Source organism: Peromyscus maniculatus, chromosome 10, assembly GCF_049852395.1.
Source record: "Peromyscus maniculatus bairdii isolate BWxNUB_F1_BW_parent chromosome 10, HU_Pman_BW_mat_3.1, whole genome shotgun sequence".
Lineage (NCBI taxonomy): Eukaryota > Metazoa > Chordata > Mammalia > Rodentia > Cricetidae > Peromyscus > Peromyscus maniculatus.
In genome coordinates this window covers 93,239,167-93,263,995 of record NC_134861.1, presented here as the reverse complement: position 1 = coordinate 93,263,995, position 24,829 = coordinate 93,239,167, and the positions used below count along the sequence as shown (strand labels likewise).

At 47.8% G+C, this 24,829-nt stretch overlaps 1 protein-coding gene across 1 annotated transcript; it reads left to right on the top strand.

Annotated features, from left to right (window-relative positions):
• Positions 1-312: 312 nt before the first annotated feature.
• Positions 313-21,278, top strand: Coq2 (coenzyme Q2, polyprenyltransferase). The gene is made up of 7 exons (XM_076546723.1): positions 313-594; positions 6,149-6,315; positions 11,397-11,518; positions 13,189-13,274; positions 14,968-15,101; positions 17,570-17,758; positions 20,482-21,278. The coding sequence occupies exons 1-7, from the start codon at positions 342-344 to the stop codon at positions 20,641-20,643; spliced, it is 1,113 nt and encodes a 370-aa protein (XP_076402838.1). The 5' UTR covers positions 313-341; the 3' UTR covers positions 20,644-21,278.
• Positions 21,279-24,829: the final 3,551 nt, after the last annotated feature.

Here is a 24,829-nt window from a genome sequence, read left to right as displayed (position 1 = left end):
TAAATCTGAATTTATATGATTCTTGGTTCTCTTTTAACTTCAGAAAGTGAACATCCGGATGTGGTTAACATCTTTGGACTTAACACTTTCCTTTCTGTGGTACAACTATTCTATATAAATAAATACTATCCTTTCGAGTTCATTAAGAAACCTGGAGCTGGCGGGACGGCTCAGCGGTGACGGGGACCCAGGTTAGATTCCCACCAACAACATGGCTCGGCATCATCCATAAAAATCCAGTTTCAGGGGATCCGACGCCCTCTTCTGGCCTCCACTGCGCATGCCCGCCCGCGGCACGTCGCCCTGGGATGACGTCACGGGCGGCGTCCAGCCTCGGCGCCATGCTGGCCTTGCGGGGCCGAGGCCTATCCCCGGGCCTGCGGGCCGTGGCCCCGGCGTGGCTGCGGGGCCCGCGCGGACTCTGTCTGGCCCCGGCGCGCACGGCCGCGGCGTCGGGCGTGCGGGAGCGGCGGGAGCGGGCCCCGGGGGCGCCGCGCGGGCGCGCGCTCAGCCTGTCGGCCGCGGCCGTGGTGAACTCGGCGCCGCGCCCCCTGCAGCCCTACCTGCGCCTCATGCGCCTGGACAAGCCCATCGGTGAGTGCGGCGGGCGGGGCGGCGCGCCCTGGAGCTGCCGAGCCACCCGGCCGCGCCTGCACGCCCCGTGGGGGCCAGGCCCGCCGGGACCCGGTCAGGACTTGAGCCGGGGACCCGCAGATTGTCCCACGCTCCTGACACCCGGAGGCGGGCCATGGCCTCGATAAACGTGCGTGCCGCTGACGCTGTCGAGATGAGATCTAGCGCGCCTTTGCTGTCTCGAAGCCCAGGCGTGGTGATGTGCGGCTTTGCAGAAGTTCTGCATTCGTTAGTTTTCGATCCTGCCTCCAATCCCGTAAGGCCCGGGAGGCACAAAGTGTTGAAGAAAGTGAGGCTCCTCGTAAGAGGAGGAGGACCTAGTGTTGGTACCGGGCTTTCTTTCTGCATCACGGGTTGCGAAGATGTAGTGCATTTGATGCAGCCAGTATCGCGCTTCCGGATTGCCTGTCACCTAACAGAATCACCTCTCCATGACCCCGTCTGTTTTTCCCCTCTTCATCGTAGTGCTTATCTAACTTACGCACTGTTGACGGCTGTGATACAATATAAGCTCCGTAAGCGCGGAGGCGTTCCTAAGCACAGCCCAGTAGTAGTAAATGAACTTACTCAGCCTTAGTGATAGAAAGCTAGGGAAACTACCAGCTTTCAAAGAATGTTTCTGGTTGTAAGAGACAATTGATGACCTAGGGAAGTATGAAAACACAAAAAAACTAAACGAAAACATGTCGTGTATTAAGAATATGATCCCGACTCTCAACACCAGAAAGGTCTAGAAAACAATGGCAGACAGGCTGGACAGGAGAAAGTGGGTGACAGAAGAAGTCAAGGCTGACTTCGAGCTAATCTAGATGTTGATAGGTACAGTTCCAGTGTGTGGAAGTGCATCCAGATGTCTAAATTGTTTGCTCCTCTTCCTATCCAGACCCCCCAGAGTGTCCCTATTGGATTTCGGTGTTTGGCTTTCAGACAGGGTCCCATTATGCACCTGAGGCCAGCTGTGAACTCTGCCCTCCTGCCTCCATTTCCCAATTGCTTGGATTACAGGTGTGCACCACCATGCCTTGTTTTGTTTTGTCTTGTTTGAGACAAGGACTTGGCTTTGTACTCCAGGCTGGCCTCAAGCTCCATAGCTTGCCGCAGCCTTCCAGGTGACAAAGTATGGAGGGGCACCACACTCATCGAGGCCTCACTTTTGATATTCTGAATGTGTTTGCTCGCTGTTTGGGATTCAAGCACTGAATTTTAGCAATCAGAGATTAAAATACAAAAGCCTATAAATGAAAGGTCGGCCTGCCGTTATTAGGGTGTTGTGTAATTCAGGGTTTACACAAGCAATTTATAATCCTGTTCTTAGATTCTGGGTGACAAAGCTGCAGGATAGACTTACAGGACAGCTCAGCAGCTGCCGTTGTTTCTGCTTGCACAGTTAAACATCATTATTCTAGTGGCTGTGCATTCTACCTTGTAACATGACTCTAAAATGGTTATGAGCCAAGTTGAGAGCCAGACCTCTTTGAGCCTTTACTCCATTCAGTGGCGGGACTGTGGTTAAATTACTTCGTGTCTCCACACCCTCGTTTCTTTATCTATAAGAGGGAAGTGCTAATGTTGACCTTATAGAGTTATCCTTAACATCCATCTACACCATGATAACTAGTTTGAATCGTGCCTGCAAATAAGGGCACTATTGCTGCCTTTATTAGCATGATTAGAGAAAATTGTCTTTATAGTTATATGTGTTAAGTATCTTAAGATACCGGCTTGCATGTTTTGATGCTAAATAGGATGATTACTGCATAGAATTCACACAAATGGTTTGGGCCCCTACCATGTGTCAGGAGCAGTAATTGACAGTAGAATTTCTGATTTAATATTTATAATGCTCTTCTTATAAGACAGTGGAACAGTTACTGTTTTACTGTATTGGTGTTATAGTTTGTTACTTTCATAGACCATAGACTTTGTTGTTTTTGAGAAGCGAGTAACAAAGTTCTGTTGTTTCCCAGTCCTCGGGTGGAACTCAAGGCAAGCGCTCTGGGCTACCACTGGGCTGCTCACCGGACAACCTGGATTATTTCGGGTTTCACCAGGGGGCACCCTTTCCACCAAATTGGCTGTGGCGTTTCCCCTTCTCTACTGGAGAATCAGGCTTAGTCTGCACAGGCAGTTTGTTCTGCCCAACCCCTTCAGAATTTGACCATTTTATTTCCTCTCCCAGAGACTTTTCCCTTTCTTAATGAACATTTCCGCCTGTGACCTGTTTGGCTTCTCACCACCTCCACACCTTTCTTCACAGAGTAACCATAAGGGATGAAGGTGTCACAGGGAAGACAGAAAGAATGCTCCTGGAATCAGGAGGGCAGAAGAAGTAGAATGTCCGTGTGCATTGAGATTTAGGTATGAGAAATAAGAGTTTTTGACTTAAGGTTCAGCCAGACTGCTGGGCTAGAGTTCCATCTTAACCAGTGTGGCTTTGGGTAAATGATGCCCTCTATCTTTCAGTCTCTGTATTAGTTACCTTTCTTTTGCTGTGGTAAAACACCATGACCAAGGCAGTTTGTGGAAGAAAGAGTTTATTTGGGCTGACAGTTGCAGAGGGTGAGAGTCCATCATGTGGAGGAGCGTGGCAGCAAGCTGCGGCTGGACAGAAGCTGGGAGTTCCCATCTGGAACGCCAGCAGGGAGCAGAGAGCACCCTGAATGGCGGTGTGGAGTCTTTAAACTCCAGGTACACTTGGTCCTCTAAGGTTGCACCTCCTAAACCTCCAGCAGCACCGCCCGCTGAAGAAGCCACTTGTTAAATGCAGAAGCTGTGGGGGACATTCTCCTCCAGACCACGCAGTTCAAGTTAGTGCAGTAAAGAGAATCCGTGCCTTTTTGTTTCTCGTGAGACCCAAAAGTGTTTTCTGAAAGCGCCTGACGCCTGTGCCTGGAATCCATAAGCCATATTCCGTGCTGTGACCTGTGATCTGTGTTATTACTTCCGAAGTTACAGATTAGAGGAAGCTGTAGCCGGACTTACGTATGTTATGCATCTTAATGTAGGTGGTTAGTCCATTCTGCTTGTAGACTGGCAGAGTACTTGTAGCTCACATTAGCTCCAAGTTCTCTTTCATGACCATCGGCCCTAATACTGTCATCTCATTAAAACCCGGTGAGGTGGATGTTCTTTTTCCTTGTTTTCAGATGAAATTGAGACGTAAGCCCTCAGATACATTAGGGCTAGTGTCTGCCCCCTTACAAGTGGTGGTCTCCTGGCGTTTCGGTCTACAAGAGCTGCCTCATCTTTAGGGAGCACTCCAGGTGCCTATCAGTGACTGAGGTCATAATCATCATGTGGACTTGTGACCAGGAAGGTCTTGCGACACTGTGCTCTGGGTGTTATGTAGCCTAAGACTGTTTAGTGGTGACTTCATTTCTAGCTACACCAAGCAAATAGTGACAAGTAGTTTGTCTTTTTGGCCTCAGCTACACCTCCGTCCCGTGTGAGCTCTGCCCTTGCATACAGGAGCAGTTGTTTCATGTGCCTCACTCCGTTCCTTCATCTGTAAGGTGGCATTATGAGTAATACTTTTTTAGGACATGCTGTTGAGAGTTAGACTGCTGGCTAGTACTTCATGAGCGCCCAGTAAATGTTACCTGTTGCTCATGGTTTAGATAAGGTTTTCTAAGTGTGTGTCTGCCCAAGGCAACCAGGATTCAGGCTCTGAGCTGGACACTTCTTCAGGATTTCATCTGAGGGTCTCTTACTGCTCTTCTGCTCTATAAGCAGTTTAAACATTCTAGGGACGTTAATCTGACCATTTTCATGTAAGATAATCCAGAGCCCTGGGTCATGCCAGGCAAACACTAGCACTGAGCTGCACATCCCAGCTCTTGGATGTTAAGACATGGTCTCACGGTGGAGCTTAGGCTGATCCTGAATGCAGACTGCTCCTGCCTCTGCCTCCTATGTGCTGGGATTGAGGTGTACATCACCTGGCCCTTTGCCTCTCACATCCCTAAATCAGGAAGTAAAACTTCTGTCAAGCCAGTCATGATCCCAGCACCAAGGATGCTGAAGCAGGAGGATCTCTGAGAATTCAAGGCCAGCCTGGACTATACAGTAAGACCTGTATCAAACAGAACAACTCTGTACACCCTTTAGACTTTAACAGGTAAGATACACACAGGTAGTTGACAGACTTCCATTTTAGAAATAGAATACCCAAGGTCATTTGTAAAGCCTCTGACCTGTGTAATACACTTCCATTTAGTTCAAGCTCATCTAGTTTACTGGTTAGGCATTAGATCAGCCCTCTGTACACATGGTACAGGACAGAAAGCCTGCACTGCAGGGGCCCTTCCCACAAGACCGGCTCAGCAGACTGTGCTGACCACAGCAAAGGAAGGTTTTACTGACCTGAGCAGGTGTGTGCGTAATGGCTGAGCTGTCTCTCCAGCCCCTTTTGTCCATTTCTTAGTTGTACTACTGATCTTTTTCTTTTCTGTTTCTGGGAGCTTTTTATGTATTAGGATAAATACTTAGTGTAATTTGAGTTACAGATTTATTTTCCCTTGATTTGATGGGTTGTGGGTTTTTTTTGTTTTTTGTTTTTTTTGGTTATTGTTGTTGTTGGTTGGTTGATTGGCTTTATTTTGCTTTTGTGACAGGGTCTCACTATGTAGCCTTGGTTAGCCTAGGACTTGATATGTAGACCAGGCTGGCCTTCAACTTGATCCTTATGCCTTTGCCTCTTGAGTACAGAGAGGATAGATATGCAGCACCACATGTGGCTTATTTTTCTAGTTTTTTCAGGTTTTCTTAGGGAGAAGTTGCTGTTTTGTTTTAGACAGGGACTTGCTATATAGACCAGACTAGTCTTGAACTCTTGAGATAAGGTCTCACTGTGTAGCCACAGCTGGCCTTGAACCTGCTGTGTGGCCAAGTGATCTGCTGCCTCTTGGATTAAGGAAACTCTGGTAATTAAAGACATGTGCCACCACACCCCATTACTTTGAATTCTTGGTCTTCCTGCCTAGCCTCCCTAGTCCTGCCATTCTAAGCATTGGCCTGTCAGGTGTTCTACTTTGATTATACTTTTTGGGGTGTGGTGATTGTGCTATGTACTTGGGTTTTTTGGGGGAGCGGGTATTGGTTGTTCTTGTCAACTTGACACAAGCTGGAGTCATCTGGGAAGAGGCAACCTCAACCGAGAAAAGTGTCTATCTGATTGCCTGGGACGTTTTCTTGATTAATGATGTGGGAGGGCCCAGCCCACTGGGGACAGTGCCACCCTGGTCAGATGGTCATGGTGATAGAAGAAAACAGGCTGAGCAAGCCAGTAAGCGTCAGTCCCTGCCTCCAGGTTCCTGCCTTGAGTTCCTGCCCTGACTCCTTTTGTGATGACCATGATAGGGATGGTCACACCAAATAAACTCTTCTTCCCCAGGTTGCATTTGGTCATGGTGTTGGTGGCAGCAGCCAAAGCCAAGACAGTGGTTAAGCAGATGCAGCAGGTATCTGTCTTCAGTGTGTCCCTTCTGTTTTTACGTGTGGTTCTGGTTTTGTCTAGGAACCTGGCTGCTGTACTTGCCATGCACCTGGAGCATCGGTCTGGCGGCTGAACCGGGCTGCTTTCCCGACTGGTACATGTTGTCACTCTTCGGCACTGGAGCTGTTCTGATGCGAGGAGCAGGCTGCACTATTAATGACATGTGGGACCGTGACTTCGATAAAAAGGTAGCTTCACCCTGGGAGGAAGAGAGGCTTCCCCCATTCCTGCAGACCACCCTGATGACATCACCCGAGTCCACTGAAATACACCATGAGAAGCCATGGGCTGAGTGGCCGCTGTCGCACAGGGCAGTTCACCCCCCTTCCGGCAGAAGAGTGGCGGCAGGGCAGGATGTGCACTGGAGTTCTCCAAGTATTTAAAGTGTAAGAGCCGAGGGTAAAGAGGTTAATGGTAGGAGCGACGGCTGGAATTGACCCTGAACCTTTCCATGTCTGAAGACAGGTCAGCTTTGCGCTGAGGCTGCTCTTCTCTAAGTCAGGTCTTGGTTGAAATGACTGGGGCAGGCACTAGCCGTGGCTCCACCCAAGCCCTGCCCTCAGTTTGCTCGTCAGCTCCAGTTACCACAGTCTGCCATGGCCCAGAACTATGAAGTGGGAAATACCAGACCTTCAGTGTGTAAGTTTTAAACCGTGCACCATCCAAGTGTTATCACAAGAGCTCTTCTACTAAAATACACTTCTTACAAGTGTCCTATTTTATTCTTAGTTACTGCAGTTGGTCTCCCACTGTGAGACAAAAGTATATTATACTGTACAGTTGTCTTTCCCTCCCCGCTACCCGTGTGTGTGTGTGTGTGTGTGTGTGTGTGTGTGTGTGTGTGTGTGTGTGTGGTGTTTCCAGAGAATAGGATGGGATGGAAGGGGGCAGAAGCCCTGTGATGAAGCGCCTCCATACCATGCAGACACAGTTGAGGCCACTTGATTGGCTAGCAAATGCAAACCTGATTCAAATGTTCACATTTCCTGGATCACTTTTTATTCTGCATACGTTATAAATGAGGCTTCAGTGTTCCTTTTTTAAAGTTTAATGGAAGGCTTCTAGAAGATGAAAACCAGTGCTATTAATTAGCATGTGTGAGAAACGGTGCGCTTGTTTATAAATGTGAACATTTGAGAGTAAATATTCAAAAAGGAGTTTGTTCTTAGTTACCTTCAAAACTAATCTAAGACTGTTGAGTTTCGGAAGTATGGAATTTGAAGAAGAAATGAAAAATTATAGCATCTGACTGAGTTGCTTTATCTACCTTAGAAAGCATGTGGAAGTCCCACACTGTAACTGCTTCTGTAGTCTGACTTCTGCTCCCAGGAAGGCGGACTAGACATACTTTCTTTTTTCTTCCCACTGAGTACAACTGAAACTCCAGCTGTCAGAGAAAACAACCGAAGAGGCTGGAGAGCAAAAGGTGGCAGGGCCTCAGGAGCCCCAGAAGGCCGAGGGAATTAGTTCTCTGTGTTACTTTTGCCTTACATGTCTCACTCAGTCTTGGGACTGCAGAGGCCAGCAAGCTGGGAACACAAATTGCCACAGACCAGAACCAAGTACCCACAAAAGCCTGCTTCTCAGAAGCCAGTGGAGGCCAGGGAGCAAGTATGAGCTTCTAATTCCACCTAGAAATAATTAGGCAGCATCCACAGTGCCTCCCCTTGGCCAAAGTGGTACCAAAAACCCAACTAAAACAAGGATAAAATGAGGGGCTGGAGAGATGGCCCAGTGGTTAAGAACAGTGGTTGTTCTTCCAGAGGATCTGGGTTCAATTCTCAATGCCCACATGACACTTCACAGCCATCTGTGACTTCAGTTTCAGAGGCTCTGACGCCCTCTCTGGGCTTCTGTAAGCACCACGCACACATGTGATACACAGACACACATACAAGCAAAACACCATACACATAAAACAATAAAAATACACGAGATTAGACTCCGAGGACACATAAAATGTTTGGGTTTCAAGTAAGAAATATGGAAAAGAACCTGAAGAAATAACAGCCGAATGTCCAAAATTTGGCAAAAGGTATAAGTGTATATTGTGTAAGTACATTTTCAGGAAGGTGAGTGCCTGTCACCATAATAAACAAATAAATGTACACATTTTCAGAAAGGTGAGTGCTTATCAACATAGCAAACAAATCCACAGTACTATGTATCAGATGTATCACAGTCAGATACTAAAGTCTGTAACTCTTAATGCAATGGAGGAGAAATGCTGAAAATATAGTTCATAAAAAGAAATAATACTACATCGGACTTCACCAGAATCAATTTAGACACGTTGAGGCCTTTTAAGAGAATTAAAAGTATGCACTGGTGGATATTTTGAAACCACATGCCTACCAGGACACCAGTATAAAATATTCTCAGAACCAAACTCTGAAAATCTAATTAATACATGAATAGAGCTATCTCAACAAAAACATGCCAAGATTGCAAGTAACACATAAAAATTGTTTTGACATCACTAGCTTTGTTTTAAGTGCAGACTTCACTGTAGTAAAGAATCACTACAAACCTGTCGAGATGGCTGAGATGAAAAACAGCAGCCGCACTAACTGCCGACAGGAACAGCTCACACACTGCTGGCGGAGAGGGTTCGGGACACAGCCGTCCTCAGTCTGGGGCCCTGGTTTGTTTCACTGTAGGCACACACCATCATCAGTCCCGGGTGCACCTGTGCGTTCACCCCACAGAAATAAAGCTTATGTTCACATGACGTTTTGCGTGTGAACGTTTTTGGTGACTTTGCTTGTAACAGCTCCAAGCTGGAACAAGCCAGTTGTCCTTTCTTGTGTGAGGAGACGATGCATGGTACATTCATGCTCTGGAAAATGACAGCAGCAGCAACAAAAAAAGACCAATGCAACAATGGGGGTGAATTTCCAGAGGATTGTGTCAAGAGAAAGAAAAACCTGAGAGGACCACACTGTGCTTCTCACTAAATGACGTAATAGGAATCCAGGAGTGATGGAGGGAAGGGAGGGCACTGTCCACAGGGAAAATGGAGAGCTTGTAGTCGGGGTCTTACAGATCTGGTCTGTAGTGATGTCAGAACTCTGGTTGCATATCGTTTCCCAGGATGTCAGTAATGGAAGGGATGATAAGGCTATATGGGATTTCCATATAATTTTTAAAAATAATTTATTTTTATTTCATGTGCACTCATGTTTTGCCTGCATATATGTCTGTGTGAAGGTATCAGATCCCCTAAACCTGAGTTACAGGCAGTTATGAGCTGCTGTGTGGGGGCTGGGAATTGAACCTGTGTCTTTTGGAAGAGCAGCCAGGGCTCTTGACTGCTGAGCCATTTCTCCAGGCCTGCTTCTCAATTGCAGTCATCTCAGAGAAAAAGCTTCATTAAGAAGTACTCAGGCCAGCCAACCTTTTCCATTCTCTCTGAGTGAGGTCAAAAAGTCTTGGCCTAAATGTGGTGGTATTGTGTTCCCCAAAATATTGTGTACCTTAATAAACTTATCTGGGGTCAGAGAACAGAAAAGCCACTAGTTAGGCAGTGATAGCACATGCCTTTAATCCTAGCATTCCAGAGGCAGAAATCCATCTGGGATCTCTGTGAGTTCAAGACCACATTGGAAACGGCCAGGCATAGTGACACACACCTTTAATCCCAGCAAGCAAGCCTTTAATCCTACGGAGTGATGGTAGAAAGCAGAAAAGTATATAAGGTGTGAGGACCAGAAACTAGAAGCATTTGGCTGGTTAAGCATTTGGCTGGTTAAGCATTCAGGCTTTTAAGCAGCAGTTCAGCTGAGAGCCACTGGGATGAGGACAGAGAAGCTTCCAGTCTGAGGAAACAGGACCAGCTGAGGAATTGGCAAGGTGAGATAGCTGTGGCTTGTTCTGTCTCTCTGATCTACCAGCATTGACCCCAATAACTGGCCTCGGGTTTGATTTTATTAATAAGAACTTTTAAGATTCATGCTACATAATTGCAGTCCTTACCTCAGTTTCCTAAAATGTTATCCATCAGTAAGGGCATGTTTATGGCCCAGGACTTGCTTCATGCACTGAATAGTAAGTAACTTGCTGCTGTATGGAATGACGAGTGGGTTGCTGTTGTTGATACTGGGTTAATAATTTACCATCCAAGTGATTGTATGATAAACAATAGGTTAAAAATGTTGTCTCAGATGTGAGGCTTTTTAATTCCAGTTCTAAAGTTTTTGATTTCTGACAGCACTGAAAATTTTTATTATACTCTCTTTATTTGTGTTTGAATTTAGTATAGTTGCATTTCGGGGCGGGGGGTGGGGCGGCAGGGAGAACAGGAGTCACGATTCCTGTGTTTAACAGCGCCGTCCACATTCCCCCAGCAAATTTACCATTTCAGCATAGTCAGTCTGATACCAGAGACCCATTCAGTAGCATGGCAAAGACACGCCCACGTGCAGACTCAGCTCATCTTTCTTCACATCTGATTTAGTGCGTCCCGTGCTTAGAACAGGACACTGGCCTTGCCTGCTCCTGCTGGAGTCCCTCTCCTGAGAACTCCTGTCATGTTGTCACCTTCCTGTGGCTGAGCATCGAGATCAGGGGGAACTCTGTGTTTTGGGATGGGATGCGGGGACAAGCTCTTAGCACTTTACGAAGGCGCTTTGAACATTTAAACCTGCGGGTTGAGTTCTCAACAGTGCTTCAGATGTTGTCTTCGCTCTGTTCATAGCCATGCCTTGGTGCTTGCCTCAGGCCCATGTCTGTCTGTCTGTCTGTCTGTCTGTCTGTCTGTCTGTCTGTCTCTCTCTCTCTCTCTCTCTCTCATATGTATGTATGTATGTATATAATAACTTTGTATATATGTTTTTGAAAGGTTTCTTTGTTTAGGTTATTTTCATTACATGAGTGCTTTAGTCTGCATGTACACCTACACACCAGAAGAGGGCACTGGATCCTATTTTATAGGTGGTTATGAGCCACCAGCATGTTCGTGATTGCTGGAATTGAACTCGGTCTCTTACTGCTGAGCCATCGTCTCTCCGGCCCTCACTTTAATTTTACAGTAACGTTAATTTATTTGTATGAGCATGTATGGGGTTAAGTAAACACTGCATGTGAGTTGAGGTCAGAGTTGAACTTGGAGGAGGCTTTTCTCTCCTTCCATCATGTGGGGTCTTTGGCTCTACCTCCAGTCATCAGGCTTGAACCATCTCACTAGCCTGTGCACCCATCTATTAATCAGTGCTTAAATGAACAATTGAACTTGTGTATGAGGTGAAGGTGTCTGTTTTTCTGTGTTGAGGTTACGAGAACAGCAAATCGCCCAATCGCCGCTGGAGACATTTCAACCTTCCAGTCCTTCGTCTTCCTTGGGGGACAGCTGACCTTAGCACTGGGAGTCCTCCTGTGTTTGAACTGCTACAGGTGCGTTAGATGTAGTGTCACAGTTCTAGATATAATGTCTCCTCTGAAATGGAAAATGGAAGTAAAGTAGAATTCTTTCTTTAGTACAAATCTCCTTTTGATTCTTGTGAAGCATCCATGGGTTAGGAAGAGTAAGGAACTCACCATACTATAGGATTCAGGAGCGCTTCGTCAAAGGAGTGAGAAGACCCGCTTGGTTCTGAAACTCCGTTAGTGTTTGCTCTGGGTGCTCCTGGTGGGACCCAAGGCCCATCCCCAGGGTCTCACGTATCTAGACAACCATAGGTACGTGTATAATTTTCCTTTCACGCCTGTAACCACTGAATGCCCAAAAGTAGAAGTGGTTAGACTCAGTTAACACAGAGCGGAACTGTGTCTTTCCCAGAGTCTGCAACTAATATAAATAGCAGAAGAGAAAGCTTTGAGGACCCGTTCTTGGGTAATCTAGATAGACACAGCATCAGATGGCTGTTTTAAAAGTACTTCAGGAGTAAGGAGAGCACAGAGTGGGGAGTGCCCACAAAAGTGTTGCTCTGTAGAGGGCAGGCCTGGTTGCATGCCAGGCCCCCAGCGTTAATGGCGTGAAAAGGCTGTGTTAGACAAGCTTTGACAGACCTCAAACATCTTACGTTTCTATGGTTGTTTTCTCACTTTCTTGCTTGCTTGTTTGTTTAGAGACAGGGTCTCACTAAGTAGCCCAGGCTGGCCTGGAACTCACAGAGATCATCTGCCTCTGCCACCTGACTGCTGGGATTAAAAGGCATGCACCACCATGCCCGGCTGTCTTCTCTTTTTTAAGAAGTAAGGCCTGCTGTGTATGATGGAATCTCCTCGGGCTGGTGCGCTCGCTGTTAGACACAGGAGCCAGAGTGAGGACTCACTTGGTAAAGTACTTGCCACTTAAGTATGAGACCTAAATTTAATCCTTCGCACCTACTTACAAAGTCAGCACTGGGGAGGCAGAGGCAGGCAGATCTCTGGGGCTTGCCGGCCAGCCAGCCTTTCCTGGCAGGCCCTGGGGTTCCAATGAGATACCTTGTCTCAGAATGTAAGGTAAGGCTCTTCAGGGTCACATCTGAAGTTGACTCATCCCTCATGTATACACTTGTACACACCACGTGCGCACGCGTGCGCGCGCGCGCGCGCGCGCGCGCGCGCACACACACACACACACACACACACACACACACACACGCTTGCACAATACTTTGGTTTACTTACACACCTTAGGGTTTGTAAACAGTTCATAGTACATGGTGGTTTAAATTGGTGGGATGCTGGAGCCAGATTGCTTTAAGGTTTAAAGCTTGCTCCCACAGATGAGCTGATCGACAGTCCTCTCCTTAATCTCTCTGCGCTCCCGTTTCCTCTCTGCAAAAGGAACTGTTTCCTAGTGATGATCATAGAGCAAGAGACAGGATTGAAGCACTGACAGCAGTACCCAGGCGTGAGAGTGCCGTGTGTGTGTGTGTGTGTGTGTGTGTGTGTGTGTGTGTGTGTGTGTGCTGTTGTCTTGTGACAGTTAAAATGCTTTCTAATCATCCTCTAGAGTAGGCAAGTCCAACTCTAGGGAAGAACGTCACAAAAACAGTACTTAAGACAAAATACCTTGCAGTTAGTGCTATCAGTACTTTCTAATGATACTTGAATCCTGTTGCTTCTGTTTCCAGCATAGCCATGGGCGCAGCATCCTTACTTCTTGTCGCCACCTACCCACTGATGAAAAGAATCACATTTTGGCCACAGTTAGCCTTGGGTAAGACTGAGACAGCAAAGTATTTCCCTTCACACTGTCTGCCATGCTTTTATATCCTGCATGGGTGTGCGTGTGTGTGTGTGTCTGTGTGTGTGTGTGTCTGTGTCTGTCTGTGTCTATGAATATCAGGTCAGTCATCAAGTTTTCCGAGGAATAAATTTTCAGACTTTAAAGGAATTTAATTAGTTATTCTCATTGGTTAGGAAATCTTACCTATTTATTAAGATTATCAGGATTACTATTTTTCTGAAGTACCTTTTAAAATTCTAGACATGTCACGAAAAGATCCTCAGGAATTTGGGAGTGAGGTAGCAAGCACTCTGTAGACAAACGAAGGTTAAAATTAATGGCTTTGACAGCTCCCTCTATGAAACTTCAACAAAAATATATTTGCAGCCTCTCTGTCTCTCCATTAATAAACTGTGAGGGACTAAAAAACATCTTTACGTGTAGCCCAGCATTGGCGTTACACAGAGCAGACACTCTGGACAGTGTTTGTCATGAGCGGGAGATCCAGAAGGTAGGGTAGATAGGTGGGCAGGTCAGAAACTCCTCCAGACTTTTCTGTCCTATTTCCAGGACATTCTAAACTACTCCTAAGCTGATTCTAATTTTGTGGACCATTCTTCCAGTAAATAAAAGAATCAAAAAAGATTTTATGAAGTAATGAGGGCTTGACTTATGGAAAAGTTATGACGGAATAGTTATCCCCCCATTGGAAGTCTCTGTCTCTCTCTCTCTCTGTCTCTCTCTCTCTCTCTCTCTCTCTCTCTCTCTGTCTCTCTCTCTCTCTCTCTCTGTCTCTCTCTCTCTCTCTCTCTTCTGGTAAAGGAGTGTAAGCATCCATCTTCAAGCTCATATATTAAAGCTGGTGTCGTTACTGTAAACATTTATCGAGTCTTACTTGTGCCTTGTGCAGGAATCGCACCGAGTACTCAGAAGGTAACATGAGAAGAACACAGTCACCATTTTATGGAGCTAGAGGACAGGCAGGCCACTGAAGTCTGGTGTGGCAGACATGGCTGTGCTAGGACCCCAGAGGCGCTTTCTCAGTGAGGAAGGTGCTCCGAGGGGAGCAGACACAGTAAGAAAAGGAAGAGGTTTCTGCAGAGTGGCGTGAGACTGCCTTTCAGGTCCGAGAGATTTGTAGACAGGGTGTCCAGCAGCAGCAGGCTGAGCCTCTAGCCTGGCGCTTAGGAGGTGACGGCCTTGCGGTAGGATGTAGGCGCTGTCGGCACGTGGATGTTCACAGAGGCTGCGCTTGAGCAAGAAGCAAGTGTTCTGCCTGTACTCTTGTTCCTGTAGCTTAGCGGGGAGGTAGAGTGAGGCTGGAAGAACACAGGTTTTGAGCCTGGCAGGTCTGTGTTCAGACCCCTGCACACGCAGTTTGTTGGCTCTGCCAGGCACAGACTTGTTAGTTACCTTGTTAAAAGATGTTATTCTTTTCATTAGCTATGTTATTTTAATTAGAAGTTCAACTTTCTGTGCCTATTTTGTTTTTTGTAAGATGGAACAAATAAGTACCAAGCACAAGAGGTTGAGACGATTCTGAGAAGGACCTAGAGAGAGCAGGGGAGCCGGGCCTGACGGTTGCAGTGAGCCTTTGACATGTGCTCCCCCCCCCCCCCCCATGCTCCTGTTGACTGTTGACGTGCATTCTGCTCCCCTCTTCCTGTCTCCCCACCGACTGCAGGGCTGACTTTTAACTGGGGTGCACTACTCGGATGGTCTGCTGTCAAGGGCTCCTGTGATCCAGCTGTGTGCCTGCCGCTCTACTTCTCTGGAGTTATGTGGACACTGATATATGACACTATTTATGCCCATCAGGTAAAGAAGTGGCACATTTTCCTTAACTTTGGCTTCACTGCTCTTGTTTTCTAAGAACTGGTTTCGTTTCTTTGTTTGGTTTGGTTTTGGTTTTTTGAGACAGCATACCATGTTGCCCAGGCTAACCTCGAACTTGTTTAGCCAAGGATGACCTTGCACTCCTGATTCTCTTAACTCTGCTCCCCAAGATGGGATTACAGATCTGCACGGTGACTTTAAAGAGAGGAAAGGAAATCCGTTGTTCCCTGAAAAGAAAACCATCCCCAGTTCCCCTTATCCAACATATTTCTGTTCATTTCTACATTTGCTTACTCAGCAGTTCAACTGGCTTATTCTGTTTCCTTCACAAGCATTTAAATAGTATTTGCTATGTTCCAGGCACCATCTGAAATATTTTACAGACACTAAGTTAATCCCCTACCAGCCTGCACAGGAGGGATCTTATTTGTCTCCATTTTATAGACAAGTCACTTGCCCGCAGTCCCATGGGCAGTGGGGCAGAGCTGAGATGCAAGCCCAGACGGTCTCCGTGTCCTGCGCTTTCTGTCACTCTGCGCCTCTGTTGATGTCTCTAATCACTGTATTAGGCAGACTTTTAGTTGTGGAGCTAATAAGCATTTCCTTTTTTTAGTCTATTTTTTATCGTTTTTGAGACAGGGTCTCATGTGTTGTGGGAGGCCAGCTCCCACTTTTCCTAGGGTACTCTTGAGGAGAGAGGGATAAGAAATATTTAGATAGAAAGATAGTGTGGAGAAGACAGACAGAAACACAGGATAGCTTCGGGAGGACCTGGGTCCATATCTCCCAGCCCCTTCTGTCTCTTCAAAAGGGCTTTTTATAGGAATGCCAAGGGGCGGGGCGAAAGACCTCCCCCGGCACAGCCAAGTGCAGACCCTTCCAAACACCTGGTGACCACGTGCAAGGTCAGGCCATCCTCACATGCAGCCCTGCTGGGTAAAGCCAGCTCAGCTCTCACTAGGAGACCTCTGGCCCCACAGTGTCACAGAAGGCGTCCTTGAACTCTCCAGCCCTCCCACCACAGCCTCAAATGCTGGGTCCCAGGCACCAGCCGTCACATCTGCCACCCCATGTTTTATCCATTCCTTGTCACTTGAGTACACCTGGTCGTCCCTGACTTAGAATGGCACCACAGTTTTGAATACCATGTCTGTTTTGGTAAGCGACAGCTGTTACTGAGTTTTGACAGTTAGAAATAATATTCTCACCATTAACACTTCATACATATGAGCGTAGGAGTAATTTTAAGAACAGTGTCTTGGGGGGTCTGGAGAGATGGTTCCACGATTGAGAACACTTGCTGCTCTTGGAGAGGACCAGGGTTTGGTTCCCGGCACCCTCCTGCTGGTTCAAAACTGCCTGTAGCTCTAGCTCCTCGGAGTCTGATGCCCTCTTCTGGTCTCCATGGCACCCACACACGGAAGATGCATGGACACAAACATGTACGCATGAATTAAATAAACGTTGTTTTAAAGGAGTGTTTACTCAGACACGCAAACGTCCTTACACTCTCTTAGTGTTCCCTTGTGTAGTTTGTTCAGGATGCCTCTTGTTGTCCTTCTTGATCCATGACCTTATGTTTATACCTTTGCCAGCCTCACTGAAGTACTGTTGGTAAACATTGTTACTAGTCGGTGTGTAGGAAGTGATGCTTTACCATCCGTACACATTATGAAACGATGACTGCGTGCCCCACAGTTAGTTACTGTTTGTGTGTCTAGTCAGGATATGTTGATGAACGTTTTATACTTATTCTATGTGGGTGTGTGTGGTAGTTACAGGGAGAGCCGCAGACTCACCAGCACCCAGCTCTGCACGAAGGGAGTCAGCGGGGCAGAGAGGAAAGTGGGTGGCTGTGGCCGTGCAGTGACAGCATCCCGTGCATCTGTGACAGCGGCCAGACTGAAACGGAGAACTGAGAACTCTGGAGGGACGGAGCTCAGTAAATAGACTTGAAACCAGGTGTGGTGGCGCACGCCTTTAAGTACCAGCATGCAGCAGGCAGAGGCAGAGGGATCCCTGTGAGTTTGAGGTCAGCCTGGTCTACACAGCAAGTTCCGGGGTAGCCAGGGCTACATGGAGAGACTCTGTCTCAAAAATAAGATAAATTACATTAAAATATAACAGTGAGCTTTAGTCCTAATGTAGAAGTCCAATTCCAGGTGGTTCTGGGGTCATAGGAAGTAGAGTGGCACGTGAGCCCCTGCTGATTGTACAGAATGTGGAACTGGCCGTCCTGGGCATCCTCTGCCGATCTGCTATGAGTCTCGATTTTATGGCTTCTGGTGTAGCTATGTGTTCTTTAAAACATGTGCTCTTCGGTTAGAGAGCAGAGTTAGTTCTGTGCCCATGTAAATATACTAAAAAAGACCGAGTTGAATACTTAAGAAATGTGGTTTCCATACTACTGAGTTAAATATCACAATGCACTTTCCTCTTCCTGGCATTAGGACAAAAAAGACGACGCTCTGATTGGCCTGAAGTCCACGGCACTGCTGTTCAGGGAGAACACCAAGATGTGGCTCAGTGGCTTTGGGGTCGCCATGCTGGGAGCGCTGAGCCTGGCAGGAGCCAACTGTGGTCAGACGCTGCCCTACTACGCTGCCGTGGCTGCCGTGGGAGCCCACCTGGCTCGTCAGGTTTGGCCTTTCCCTTCTCCTCCCCAGTTTTCCTCACTGGAGTTAGGGACGACGTTATTTAAGCAAAATCAATGCTGATCACTAGGCAAGGAGCTCCCTGAAACAGGCTGCTTGGCTTGCATTGCTCTGAACCGCCCCCTCTTCAAATTGTCACACCACAAATTAGCATTTTCAGGTTGGTGGCATAGGCCTTTAATCCTAGCACTCAGGAGGTAAAGGCAGGTGCGGCGCTGTGAGTTCAAGGCCAGCCTGGTCTACATAGTTCCAGGACAACCAGGACTGTCTCAAAACAAACAACAGCCAAAACAAACCAACAGAATAAAATTAACCTTGTTAATTTAGAGAAAATAACATAAATCTAAATGGGGATTTTTTTTCCTTTGATTCTCCTGAAATTATTTCTGATATGTCTGAGAAATTTTCAGCTGTAGCTGAATCTTGTGGGTTGAATTGAGTACTCCAAAAGCAAACTAATAAGCCTTAAAATAACAGCAATAATAATAAAATAGGGCCAGACATGTCACTCATCCGGTGAAGGGCCTTCCACCAAGTCTAATGGCCTTAGTTTGATCCCCAGGACCCGCATGGTAGAGAGAACCAACTTTCTTGAGTTGTCCTCTGACCCCTACACGCACACTGTGATGCACACATGTGCAATCGCACGTGCGCGCGCGCGCACACACACACACACACACACACACACACACACACACACACACGAAATTTTAAAGCATAACAATCATGAGTTCCATTGGTATAGAGACCACTGCCAGTCAGATAAAACATGGGTCCTGCAGCCTGGAATCCCAGCTTCTCAGGAAGCTGAGCCAGGATGATCCATGAGTTCAAGCTCAGCCTAAGCCACTGAGTGGAGGCTGATCTCCAAATGGAAACAGAAGGGTATAGAGATGCAGTCAGTGTTAGAGAGCTTGCCTGGTGTGGGCCAGGCCCTGGCTTCAAGTCCCAGCTCCCAGAGAACAAAGCCTACAGGAAATGCTCACATGACGGAGGCTGCCTAGAAAACAGCTGTGACCGTGATGATAACCAGCATCCCTCCGCCCCTCCACTGCACAGGCTTGTATTGAAACCTGTGTCAGGAACTTGTAAAATGATCAGCCAGGTCTAAGTTTAACCGAATCAGTGGCTGAAGAAAAACGGGCTTTCTCTCTGACAGTGTTGTGTAGTTTTCTTTGGATAGAATAAAAAGGTATTCATGACCATGCATTTAGATGGTGTGTATACACATCGTTGGGAACTTTGTTTCATGTAGGCAATGACATGCACAATAGAACTAGTCTGATGTAGACTACTCTGTGGTCCTCACTATACATGCTAGAAGTCGTGATTCCTCTTCAGAAAGTCTCAGAACCCCTGAGAACTGAGAACTTGGCTCTACAAGGCCCATAATCATCAATTAATTGTCTGGTCTAAATAGAAGTATACATTAAATTATTAGATGGTAAAAGAGGGAGAAATATACAAGTATCTTTAAGTATTGTAAGAAGTATATAGGCTACTTTATATTTTAAATTGCATCTAGAGTCTCAGTACACTCCCCTCCTTCCTTCCTCCCTTCCTTCCTTCCTTCCTTCCTTCCTTCCTTCCTTCCTTCCTTCCTTCCTCCCTCCCTCCCTCCCTCCCTCCCTCCCTTCCTTCCTTCCTTAAGATAGAGTCTCCCTGTGCAACCCTGACTGCCCTGAAACTTGCTGTGTAAAAGGAAGTCCTGATTTTGAGTCTGCTGACATCCCAATAGAAAAGAGACAGTTTAGGCCAGCCAGATATGTGGCACCCAATGCTTGTATCCTAGCTCTAGGGATGCAAGAGGATCCGGAATTCAAGGCCAGCCTCAGCTACACAGTGAGGCCCTGTCCAGAAAGGAAGGGGAAAAGGAAGGAAAGTTGAAGGAGACTTTTTGGTATATCCACAGGGCTGGTGTGGAAAGAAAACATGTGTGATCTAGGTAGCTGGCCTTAGATCTGGGTCTCTGGATCGCCTGTGAGCACAGGAGGGACTTAGAAACATATGAGTAGAACATCTTTGGTTGTCTTAGTAACCTAGGAGCATCTCCCTCAGTCAGTGAGTGAGAGCCAGGGATATGCAGAGTATTTCATCACCCTGCATAGTGGAGTTGGTCTGCTCAAATCAAACTTCTCATTTGAGAAACTGCTATGGAGAATAAAGGTGGAACCCGAGGGCAGAGCTTCGGAACCAAAAAGTTCATGTGTTCAAGGCAGATGGAGGGTCCCTTCCCGAGTGCTTAGGCCCACAAGGCTTGGATTGTAGACTTTTAAGTTTGCAAGACATGTATGTAATATATGTCTTGGGATGGCACCCAAATTGAAACTTGAAATTTACATGTGTGTCATGTCTGCCCTGGTCACATAGCCAGAGGGGCGTGTTTACAGTGATTTCAGAACACCTGCATCCTGACCTTTCCTCACAGAAAGCCCTGTGTGCCGTTTCCAGCTGCTGTGAACGTTTGGACACGGGAGTGTTTCCTGTGTGTTTGTTTGGAGAAGTCCAACGTATGGTTAGAACTTCTCAAAACATTCTCATACCCCTCAGCCAGAGCTGCTAGAATACAGCTTGAGTGATTCCCTGTGAGGACTGTTTTGATGTTTCTGCAGTAGAAGCTGGTTAGGGTGTACTAACGGCTTCCTATACCTTGTGTTTTCTCTCTGAATGGATTGCTGTGCTGCCTACACCGTGCGTTTCTCTTTCAGATCTACACTGTAGATATCCACAGACCAGAGGACTGCTGGGACAAATTTGCCTCCAACCGCACAACAGGAATACTCTTGTTTATAGGGATCGTCCTTGGGAATTTGTGGAAAGAAAAGACCGAAGAAACAGAAAAACCTGAAGATGTTAGAGCAGAAAATTAGCAGATCAGCTGAACCTGGTGGTGCACTCAGGAAGCAGAGGCAGGAGAATCTTGAGGTCAAGGCCGTTCAGTGACACAGTGGGACCCTGTCTCGAAGAAGCAAAATGGCGGCGTGGGTTGTAGCTCAGAGGTAGAGGGCACGCTGAGCCACTGTGCAGCATTGTGCAGCATGCCCAGGGCTCTGGGTCCCCTCCTAGCAAATAGTGGTTTAGAAAACACTCAGGGCTCGAGACCACAGTGTCGGATCTGTGTGAGCAGTCTGTTAAGGAAGCCTGTGAGCAGAGTGTTGGCTGGATTTTAATGCAGCTGTTAGCTAGCAAATGCCGCCTGTCATAGTAGCCAGGGACGCCTGGGTTAGGAGACCCCAGCTTAGCCTGGGGCAGCCTTCTGCTCTGGTCGCTCTCATCCCAAGTCCCAGGAACTTTAGGAAAAATGTGATGTGTAACTCATCAGAATTAATGGATTTTATGACAATGACCATATGCTTTATTTATTTCTCTGTAAGAATCTCTTGTGATAAGTTGGGGCATATTTTTTATTGTGATCTTTACTCATTGCCAAAGCTGTAATTCGAGAAGCCATCTGGTTCTGGATGTTTTAGAAGAATGTAAGCAAATAAAATTATTACCTATTATATCCATGTGTGTGAGTCTCATTACAGCCCTGACGTAGGAATTTTGATGTGTGTTTATTTCTTCCTTATTTGGACCGTCATTTTATAAGATGGTAACACATTACATGTGTTATGTGAACTTGTTCATCACTGTTTCCCTTTTATCATGTTTCTATTGAAGTAGCCAGAAAACCTTAGTAAGGTCAAGTCATTTCCCAGCCCACCCTCCAGTGCCTAGTCACCCAGGACACCTCCAGTGAGTGCCCCAGTCACCCAGGACACCTCCAGTGAGGGCCCCAGTCACCCGGGACACCTCCAGTGCCTCAGTCACCCAGGACACCTCCAGTGCCTCAGTCACCCGGGACGCCTCCAGTGAGTGCCCCAGTCACCCGGGACACCTCCAGTGAGTGCCCCAGTCACCCGGGATGCCTCCAGTGAGTGCCCCAGTCACCCGGGACGCCTCCAGTGCCTCAGTCACCCGGGACACCCTCCAGTACCTCAGTCACCCGGGACACATCCAGTGCCTCAGTCACCTGGGACGCCCTCCAGTACCTCAGTCACCCAGTACCTCAGTCACCCGGGACACCTCCATTGCCCCAGTCACAAGGGACACCTCCATTGCCCTAGTCACCCGGGATGCCTCCATTGCCTCAGTCACCCAGGACACCTCCAGTACCTCAGTCACCCAGGACGCCTCCAGTGCCCCAGTCACTCAGGACGCCTTCCAGGTCTGACTCCCTGCCAGACCCATGATGGGATCTCATCTCCACCCTTCAGATTCTCACCCACAACAGGCATGCTGCCCACCTACCTCTCAGCCGAGCAGACACCTAACCCAGGGCCTTTGCACCTACTGTTTACCTTGTCCAGAGGGAAGCTGCTGCCTTTTCCTCACAGCAGGTCTTTAAATGTCACTCTCAAAGGAGCTTTTAACTTTCACAAATACCACCTGTGTTTCTTTTCATTCTTTTTAGATTGATTTTTTAGTTTATGTGATGAGTGTTTCACATGCACATATGTCTGCGTATCATGTGTGTACCTGGTGCCCACAGAGGTCAGAAGAGGCTGTCAGATGGTTGTGAGCCACCTTGTGGGTTCTGGGGACTGAACCCAGGTCCTCTGCAGGACAAGTGTCCTTCACCACTGAGCCATCCCTCCGGCCAGTTTTGGGTATGTTTTTCCTCCTTTACTTTTTACTTTATATTTATGGGTGTTTTGCTGGCATGTATGTTTTTCCTCCTTTACTTTTTATTTTATACTTATGGGTGTTTTGCTGGCAGGTATGTCTGGGTAGCACATGCGTGCAGGGCCCGCAGAGGCCAGAAGAAGGCATCGGATTCCCCTGGTTCTAGAGTTCCAGCCAATACTAGCTCCCATGTGGGTGCTAGGAGTGGAACCCGGGTCCTCTGGAAGAACAGCCAGTGGTCTTAACCACTGAGCCCTCGCTCCAGCCCCACCAGTATTTCTTCCAACCTGTGCTCTTGATTTTTGCCTTTGTATTAATTATTAAGCTGAACTACATTTTCCTTGACGTAAGCAGCGGTGACTGATGGTGAGGTGACAGCTGTGTTTGGCTGTGGCCTGCAGGGGCCCACAGTTAATCTGAATGACACTAGTGAACAGCAGCAGGCTCTGAGAAGCCCGGGGGAGTGCAGCCGTGACTGTAGTTCCTGCACACTCAGTGTGCGGAGGTCACACAGTAGCAGCTGTGCGTGCCTCACGGCAGCACAGGGAGGCGGGAACAGGGGACAGGCATCAGGGATAAAGGTTGGAAAGAGAGAGATAGCCCAGCAGCTGGACTCTGGAGAGATAGCACCACTCTGCAGCTGGGCTGCTATCTCCCCGGGCCAAAAGGTCCATCTGGGCTCCGGAGATAAGGTGATGAGGAGATAGAGGAGGAAAGGGTGAATGTGATGGATTTCAATGGTTTCTCATTTTCCTGCATGAGCTGATGAACGTTTCACAGTAACAAATCTTAAGATTAATGAAAAATCTCAGCATTCGTGATAACCGGGATGGTTGAGTCACAAAATCTCTCCTTCGTAAAGATGCTTCAACTTAAGTTGTTTGGGGCTTTTCCATTTCTTCTTCCTGTCTTAAGGCTGGAGATGCCATGTGGGTGGATAAAGGGGAGACAGGAACAAAGATGGAGCAGACCATGAGCTCCAAGAATGACAGAGTCCATCCAAGGACTGTCAGGACCACCCTGTCCTGGCCCGGGTGTGACGCTGCTTGCTGATGGGATAGGTTAGGGTGCTGGATGCAGACCCTCGCCCCAGGCCACTTTGGAGCCCGTGGGCAGAACAGAAGTAGGTAGAAGAGGCTTATAGCCCCGACTGGGGTGGAGGTGAGACAGGATCACAGGGTCCAGCCATTACACCCCAGTGCCACCTCCCCCTCTTCCTGGTACCTTTGCTAAGCGTTCAATGTCTCCGCCAGACTGTAAAGGGCTTTACCATCAGGCTGTACCCTGCAAATTCCCAACTCAACCTCTACCCCACCCCCACCCTCAACACACCCCCCTCTTGGCCTGGTCTCTTTGTGCTCCTCTTTGGGCTTAGCTATTCTCTGTTAGCAGTGTTGCCCAGCCATAGGCAGAGGAGCTGCTGGGAGTCGCTCAGACAACTCCGGGGAGGAGCCCTTAGGTGCCACATTGTTATCTGCAATAGATGCCAGCGTTTAGCTGAGCTGGCTTCTGTCTGAGCTGTTAGGGACAGAGTCTTAGCCCTACCACATTCGGATACTCAATCCTAACCCTGAAGATCTCGTGCAGATGGCTGCATTTGCAGAGTGGGCCTCGGAGGAAATGACTGGCTTCACACAAGGTCCCCGAGGAGCCGCTGTCCTCGTAAGCAGAGGAAATGGACATGCGAGACAAGTGTCAGCTGCGTGTGGTGGCACACACCTGCCATCCCAGCGTTGACAGGTGGAGGACTGTGAGTTCCGGATCAGCCTGAGCTACAAAACGGGACCCTGTTTCAAAAGAGAAAAACGAGATGAGTAAACGCAGAGACAGACCCTGCAAACCGCACAGGCGTAGCTAGCGGGGAGGCCTCATGGCCTCACTTCCGGCATCCAGAATCCTGAGAAAATTAACGTCCTTGCTTCGGTGTCCCCGGGAAGCTACTGAACCTGGTGTGGCAAGGCCATGCTTCAACTAGAATCCACCGTGGGCTATCTTGCCCTCCTCACTCCCGCTCTGTTTTGTCTTCAGCTCACGTGCTGGCCCCTCTGGTGTCTGCTGCTGTCCTAGGCTGAACAGAAGCCCCCAGAACTTACGGATACTACCTTCTACAGTAAAGGCACTGCAACTGTACCTGAGCCAAGGGCCTTGGGATGGGAAGGTAACCGCCCCTGCTGCATCTGGAATGCAGAGTAATCCCAGGGTTCTTATGAGAGAGGCAGGAGATCAAAGGAAGTGGTGGTGAGAGAGACAATCCCAGAAAGCAAGGGACCCTAGCGGTGGAAGGGGAGGGATCGGGCACCAAGGGACGCAAGTGGCCTTTCTCAACCAAAAAAGCCAAGGGTGAGGGCTCACGTCCCGGCATGCAGAGCAGCCAGACCTGCTGACGTG